The sequence below is a fragment of the Pseudochaenichthys georgianus genome, chromosome 23 (assembly GCF_902827115.2).
Source record: "Pseudochaenichthys georgianus chromosome 23, fPseGeo1.2, whole genome shotgun sequence".
NCBI lineage: Eukaryota > Metazoa > Chordata > Actinopteri > Perciformes > Channichthyidae > Pseudochaenichthys > Pseudochaenichthys georgianus.
The window spans coordinates 12,887,145-12,894,979 of NC_047525.1; the positions used below are offsets into that span (position 1 = coordinate 12,887,145).

The 7,835-nt window shown below is 40.9% G+C and overlaps 1 protein-coding gene across 1 annotated transcript; it reads right to left on the reverse strand.

The window, feature by feature from the left end:
• Nucleotides 1-5,423: 5,423 nt before the first annotated feature.
• tnnt2c (troponin T2c, cardiac) lies at nt 5,424-6,715 on the reverse strand. Its single transcript, XM_034112288.1, has one exon. It carries the CDS (start codon nt 6,560-6,562, stop codon nt 5,726-5,728), a length of 837 nt encoding a protein of 278 aa, XP_033968179.1. The 5' UTR covers nt 6,563-6,715; the 3' UTR covers nt 5,424-5,725.
• Nucleotides 6,716-7,835: the final 1,120 nt, after the last annotated feature.

The window sequence follows — 7,835 nt, forward strand, 5'->3', positions numbered from 1 at the left end:
TTTTAAAGATAAAATGTACTTTTTCTATTCATTTTGTCGAAGTCTTGATGTTTCAGAATATCTTTTTGAGACATTTTCTGACTTATAACCTCTCCCAGAAACGTTTCTCTGACATTTGTACTGTCTTTTAAGTCAAGTACATACACAATCTATTCAATTACTATTCAATTTACTTAAACTTTTTAGTTTGGCATACTTATGATTTCAACACAATCAACTATTTTAAAAACGTCCCATCTTCACGTCAGTATTAGTCTGAACCCTCAACTAGTTATAGTAGGTAGCAGGTGTGTGATGTCAGAGTTGTATCTCAATAGTTTATTTATGAATGAAAAGCTCCTACACTCCAGCGATGAGTCACAGTTATGACCTATACATCCGTACAATGTGTTTGTGGGCGAAACAAGAACAGCACACACACACTCATTGAAAATGACTCACTCTCAGGCCCTGTGAATTGTACCAATACATCTGTATTTCCAACGCTATTAATCAGCACGAGTCCTTTTATTGAACACAAGTGATGCAGCCTCAGATCGGAGGTATTATGGCAATGGTGTCTACTTTTGAAACTGAAAAACTGCAATTGAAAAAAAGCACTCTTCACTAACTTTGGATGGGATTACAATTGCACCGCTTGGCAAACCAAGGCTGACTTTCAGTTTGGTTTAATGTTTCAGATTTGTGAACCATGAACTATTTCATTAGTGATTGATCTGCATATCATTTTCTAGATTAATGATTTATCGTTGGAAAAATGGCCAGTGCATTATACTTTCAGTTTTGGTACTTTAAGTATATTTTGAAGACTAGTCATTCAGCTTCAGATTGGAGGTGTTATGGCAATAGTGTCTTTTGAAACTGAAAAAGGACGAAGCTGGAACTCTTCACTAACTTTGGAGGAGCCTATGACTTAAGATGTTCATTGCTATATAGCTACTGTTGGGGAAATATTTTCCAAGGCCCATGACTTTGACCCAGTTGATCAGTTCATGCTGTCCTGATTGAGCACAGGCACCTGCAACCTTGGCTGCTGTGCTCTGTGTTTTCTCTCCCTGTTGGCGTCAGCTGATAGAGGTGTTATGATTCTATCTTGTTATGCACAATGTTGATTATTCTCTCAGAACTAGCTAAATTCATGGGACTGGGGTTGCGTTCTTCAGAATTAATTGTGCACCTCAACCGTGTGGTCAGATCGTGGCCCGTGACATGTCTTGTGAATTCTCCGGCCGAAGCTCCAAATAAACCATCAGCGTCTGCCATCAAAGCTCCATCTCTCCATCGTGACTCTTTGAGTCCTGACTCCAATCGCTTCAGAAGTTTCCCCCACAGCTACTGTGTAAATAACAAATCCTTTGAATCTTAAATAAAAGATCCGAGTGCTTTTATAGAGACTATATGTGAACTGCATGGTTAGAGGTAAGAAGTGCTGAAAGGGTGCATGGCGACTTCACATGTTTATATGTCCGGAGGGATTACGACCTGGAAAGTTGCAGGATGGCGAGGAGCTGCGGAGATGAATGCCCTGTCGGATAGGCTAAGTCTCCTTTATACCTCTGGCTGCCACCAACTCCCACCTCAATTTGGAGGAGGCTGGGAGAGAAGGCAAACGGCAGCGTCTCCAGGGCAGGCTCATTTATCCTCAGGCTAAAGGCATCCAGAGAGCTGCAGCAAGAGCGTTGCCCACTGGTGTTCTGTGTGCAAGTGTGTGTTTAACAACACGTTGAAGTCTGCTAGCTAAGGAGAACTCAGAGGAAAATGAACCTCACAAATATATTGTGCATTTTTACAGGGATTTGTGGATTGTATTCAATAGGGTGTCATGTTGCATACTATAACTCAGCTCCTGGTTTATTCATGAGTATTACTTAGTACCCAATTGTATCCCTAATTAATAAAAAAATGCAAGTATACTCCATTAGCGACTTCAGTTAATTGAAGTGGTTAATATGCCAATTAAGTCCAGCCAGTGGAGAAGGGAAGTATTCAAATCCTAAAGTAAAATGAAACTGATGTTTTGGACATTTTACAGCTTAAACAGTCAAATTGATAAAGATACTTTCTCTTTAAAACAGGCTTTCAAATAGGGACTTTCAATAAATAACTTTAGTGTCATTCAAATGGTAATGTTATTTTCAACACCTCCTTACTAACTAGCAAATACAAGTGACAATTACGCAAACAAATCTACAGATCTTTAACGAATTGATTTTACCTAAATGTTTTAATGGAAAATCATTTTTAGTAGCTTGCATGTCATGTGACCTTTTAAATATAAATCCATAGCAGGTATTATTACTACACTGGACGAGGAGGACACGCCTCTTCTTATTGGATTTTAGTACACAGGATTTTAGTTTTATATACATATTTACACTGTATTTGAACATTCCTTTTTTGCTTTTCTGAAAAGTCACAATTTTGTTCAACAGCTTCTACATCATGGACCCATTGACTCTAAATCCATACAACATGTCATTACTAAATTGAACACAAACAAGAACAAACGTTTTTAGGGATTATTCTAGATTACTTTATACAAATATTAAGATTCAGCAGTTCAGTTTGTATCAATAGCTACCATGTCAAATGTCCAGTGACTCCGAATCAATGCTGAATTGTATTTCTACACGGCAACACATCTTTATTGGAGTGGATTGACTTTTTTCTACATTATGTGATAACTGTTGAAAAATCTAATAGTGTAGCAATAACACCTTCTCTAATTGGTCACTAGAACAAAACCAGATTAAACGGAAGTGTCCTGAATCCTGAAGCACACAGGGGTTTGCTGTATCGTTAAGGAGGACTGGAAATGTGTTTTTATCTCTCATGGTGCTCATCAACAGGCATAATGTAATTTTATTATCATTAAAGACATTTGTAAATTATTAATAGGAACGATGAACATCTCATAAAAGCCATTATTCTGGATCCTGTGCACTTAGATACACACTGAGGCACGCAGGAATCCTCGGACTGAATCAAGAATCTCTTGTACTGCTTTGTTCCTCCGTTCTCTATCTATATCTATATCAAAACTAGTCCAGTGTAGTGTGTGTGTGTGTGTGTGTGTGTGTGTGTGTGTGTGTGTGTGTGTGTGTGTGTGTGTGTGTGTGTGTGTGTGTGTGTGTGTGTGTGTGTGTGTGTGTGTGTGTGGTGTGTGTGTGTGTGTGTGTGTGTGTGTGTGTGTGTGTGTGTGTGTGTGTGTGTGTGTGTGTGTGTGTGTGTGTGTGTGTGTGTGTGTTATATTCTTTTATTTCCATTGTTAGTGTTGCATTATATTGTATGGAGGGATTTTGTAAACATGATTTTTAGAAAAGGGCAATACAAATGTAGTTATTCAAAATTATCTGCAGCATTCTAATTTTAAAAACAGCACATACGAGCTGAACGTGTGGCTGGAACAGTGAATCCTGCATTGCTCACATTGTCCTCTAGTCTCTGCTGGTTACTAATGAGCAGGCAATGACCCCGCGCCCCACACACACACACACACACACACACACACACACACACACACACACACAGTTCTAACTAACATCTGTGGTGCTACAGATCCTGAATAATAGAAGCGTATGCTTTTTATTTTTCACCAACAGGTGATCATTTATGTTTTGCAGACAGGTGCATTACGTTTAGATGTCTCTTCAGTTTAATTCCATCCATCGAATCAAGCAGTAGCACATTGGGGTTTGATCGCACTTTTGCATGTATTCATTAAAGGTTTTTCAAAGATGTAGATCATTGTGGTGCCAAAGATGAGTATAGTTGGGATCCTAAAGTAATAGGGTCCAGAATGGTTGTTGATACATGAAAGACTGTAATGGAGGATGTAAGGAAAAGGTTTCAAATGGATAAATGAATAGAATGATTCAAAGAAAGTCCTTATATTGTGTGGGAACATCTTGCGGACATAGACAGATGATGCACCGGTGTGTCAGGACCGTCAGGAGTTTTTCACACATCAATACAGTGGGCGTGTTGAGGCTGTATACTGTTAGTATACACTTTATAGAGCTGATCACAGAGATAGCCTCACCTTGTCTCTATGGTAACCTGTTGCTTTTCCAATTGAATGGATTGTCACGGCCTTGAGAGCCAAACAGCGGTGAGGCATCTACAGTCGGAGTCTGTGACGATCAGAAGCAGCGGGGGGGGGGGGGGGGAATGAATCTTCGTCATGTTGCACTGCAGCTCATTGAATTATTGTTGGGCAAAAAAAGTGTTTTTCTGCTGTTTCTTTGGAAAAGTCTGTCTGAACTAGCAGGGGAAATGACAAGAGGTCCAGTAATCGTTTAGTCAAAGAGCCACGACACGTTACTTTCTAGATTAAAGGCTTTCAAACAAGTTCAACATCCAATAGGCTCGTACCCGCAAAATGTCAAGAAACTGCTTTTCTAATCTAATGGATAAATATTCCGTATATGGGGTTTTAAAAATGCAGGTGCTCCAGTGCCACCTAGTGGGATTCACATTTCAATACTGCATACTTTGACTTGTATTTGACCTACAGAAGAATGTATTTTAAGATGACAAATGGACAAACAAATATGAAAATCATATCATGTGTGTCAATGAATTCAGATAACTGCATTGTGCTCTTAAGCATTTCAATGAAACTGTATTTATATGCATGTATGTATTAGATAGGTACATATATAGCATCAGTATGTACTACATGTTTTAATTAAGTTGTCATGTTTATTTTCCAGGATTAAGGTCATTTGTTGCATTGAGGAGAGTTGTGATTTTAAAAAGGAAAAAGGTCCAGAGAAGTTTTAAAAACATGAAATACTTGATAGAAATGTAAAGAAATGTTATGCAGTATACTGTATTTCAATTTTATAAAACTCATTAATGACGATTACATTAACACAATAGTTGTACATTTGTCATTTCAGGTGTAGCATCCTTAAAATGAAAAGGACTGAATAAAAACAGAATTAGTACATTTTGAATACCTTTACCTGCCATATAAATTATAATTATTAAACATTGTGCAGAAGAGTGAATAAAAAGCCTTTTACACTTCCTCGTTTAGCTTATTGGTAACTTTGGTCTAAACACTAATATTACTTTCCAACTGATGCCAAGTTAGAGGGCAAAGAATGACATAACCGTTTCATTTAAAATCTGCAAGAGCTTTTGTGACTTTTTTGCAAAAGGACAAGAGTCTTTTACGACATCAAACGCTGCTCAGGGAAGTTTCTTCCGCTCTGCAGAGTCTGGGGGTCAGGGGTTTGACCTGTCAGTCATAACAATGCTATAGTCCTGAGCCTCCGAGACTAAATTAGCTCCTTAAAAAGTCAGCTGTGCAACACCTGTTACATCTTAACACCCCCCCACCCACACAACTACAGCTACAAAAACACAAACAGTCATTCAAGAACCAAAAACTTTTATTTAGGGCGGATATTTTAACAATACTGAAATAATGGCCTTTGACATAAAAATATTTACATGTGCTTTGTCAAATACAAAACAAATCTTTAACAGCACAGGTCCAAATAAACTTTTGAGGACAAAACCACTGCATACTCTGTGTCGTGAAATCAACACCACCACATTCAATCAGATTTAATGAGGCATCATAACGTTAGAACAATCCGATATGTGTACATCATTCAAGGCTTGGTTAACTTGTTGTACTTCAGTCTCAGAGAGATCTATGATACAGGATGGAAATAGGAGCCAAATAGTCCAGAGACAGTCCAGCTGTAGCCTACTTCCAGGAGCCAGACTTGCCTTTGGCACTGCGGGAGGACTTGGCTACTTTGGAGCCCCTCTGGTGATCGCTCACTCGGTTCCTCAGCACCGCAATGTCGTATTTCTGCTTCTTCAGCTTCTCGGCCAGCTCGAACTTCTCTGAGTGGAGCTGGTGGAGCCACTGCCACAGGTCCTGGGCCTTCTCCGCCAGCTTCTCCTGGTGCAGGTGGTCGATGTTGAACGGCTTCCTGCGCTCCATCAGGGCCTTCTTCTTCTCCTCCCGCGCCGTCAGCTTCTTGCCCTTCTTCTGGTCCACCTTCTGCAGGTAGCCGCCGAAGGACTTGTTGGTGAAGATCATCTTCTTCTTGGCTTCCTCGTCGGCGCGCAGTTTGGCCGCCTCCTCCTCGCGCCTCGCCTTCTCCTCGGCCAGGCGTGCTTGCCGCTCGCGGTCCTGCTCGGTGCGCACGCGTTGTTGCTCCGCTCTGTCTGAACGGCGACGCTCGATGCGGGTACGAAGATGGATGAGGTCTTCCTCCTCCTTCTGGCGGGTGGAGAAATGGGACTCGATGAGGGTCTGGAGGTCATTGAAGTCTTTTTCTAACCTCTTGCGATGAAGGTCGTCAAAATCCACCTTCTCACCGTCAGGGAGTTTTGGAGGAGCGATATTTGGAACATAAGTAGTTTTAGGACGCCATTTGGAGTCGTCCTCTTGCTCATTTTCCTCTGCAGGCTTCTCTTGCTTCTCTGCTTTACCATCCTCCTGATGCTCCTCTTCAACTTCTTCCTCCTCATTCACCTCCTCCTCTTCCTCCTCTTGCTCATAGTCCTCCACAATCTCCTCGGTGTCAGACATGATGGTACGTGGGAGGTTGTCCAGGGAAGAGAAAGCAGGATGAACACCAAGACCAGCTGGTGTTGTGCACACAGGAGATGAGTGGGGTCTCGGGCCTGAAGAGCGGGGGGTTTTAAAGGTTTGCCTTCACCATGTGACGTTAGGCGGACCAAAGTCTCCAGAGTGTGGGTCAGAAGCAGGGCGGATTTTGAGACAGATGGAGGAGTCTATTTTCTCCTCACCAAACTTCAGCCTTACTCCCCCCCCCCCGTTCTCTACTCTGACCCTACGGCGCCTCCTCATTCCTTTGTAAGGACAAGATGAGAGACTATTTCAGATACACAACAGATGCGCACACACACACTGGTGCTTTCCAGGCCCACAATGCAACACTTGGTATCATCAGGAACAAATAGCATTCATACTTTCAGAGGCCCACCAAGCCTCTGGTGCGGACAGGAGACAGAGATGTGGAATCTGGTGTATAATAGAGAACAACGTAGATGAATTCATAGATATTTGACCCAGGGCTGCCCAGGCTTAGTTGAGTTATTTCCAAGAACTTTGTGGGTGGGTTAAAAATGGTGCTGTTGCCTTTTCTTTGTGGAGAAACTCAGTCCTACAGATTTGTCAATACAAATCAAGAAATGTCATTCCTTTAGTCGAGGACAGCCTTAATAGCGTGCACACATTAGGGGACTTATGCTAGTTCTAAAGCCACTAAACTGGTGTTTAAGAAGTTCCATTAACAAAGCACAATGCAATCTCTTAAGTGCGTCAGAGCTGGTGAGGATTTTAATGACGCGAAGCTACAGCTGTCACAATATCCAACGTGAGTCATACACTTAAATATCTTGCACCCTGCAGCCTTAACAAAATAACCCTGTACATCTTGTGCTTTTAATGCAAAAACCTTGATTTTTTTAAGTGACAAATAACTAAAGCTGTAAGCAAAGTTAAGTACTATATATTGTAGTTTTGTATACATAAAAAAAAAAATGGTAAAGTAACCATTGTTATAGCAGTCATTTGAAATATGAATGTTTGGAAAACAACTGTCATTTCTGTAAAGAATAAACTGCTAAAAGCCCCACTGAAGACCTCATTAAGAGCAATGCCGTGCAAGATGAGCTCTACTGCCCATCTTGCCCGGCCATGTCTCCACTTTGGAATGTAATTAAAACATTCTTGCTATTAGAGTCTTTCAGCTTTCAGCGCTGTGTGGATTAAAGTGTAATTGCTCCAACGCTGCAACACTTAAATGTCGATGTCAAGAATTTATGTTTCCAAGTCT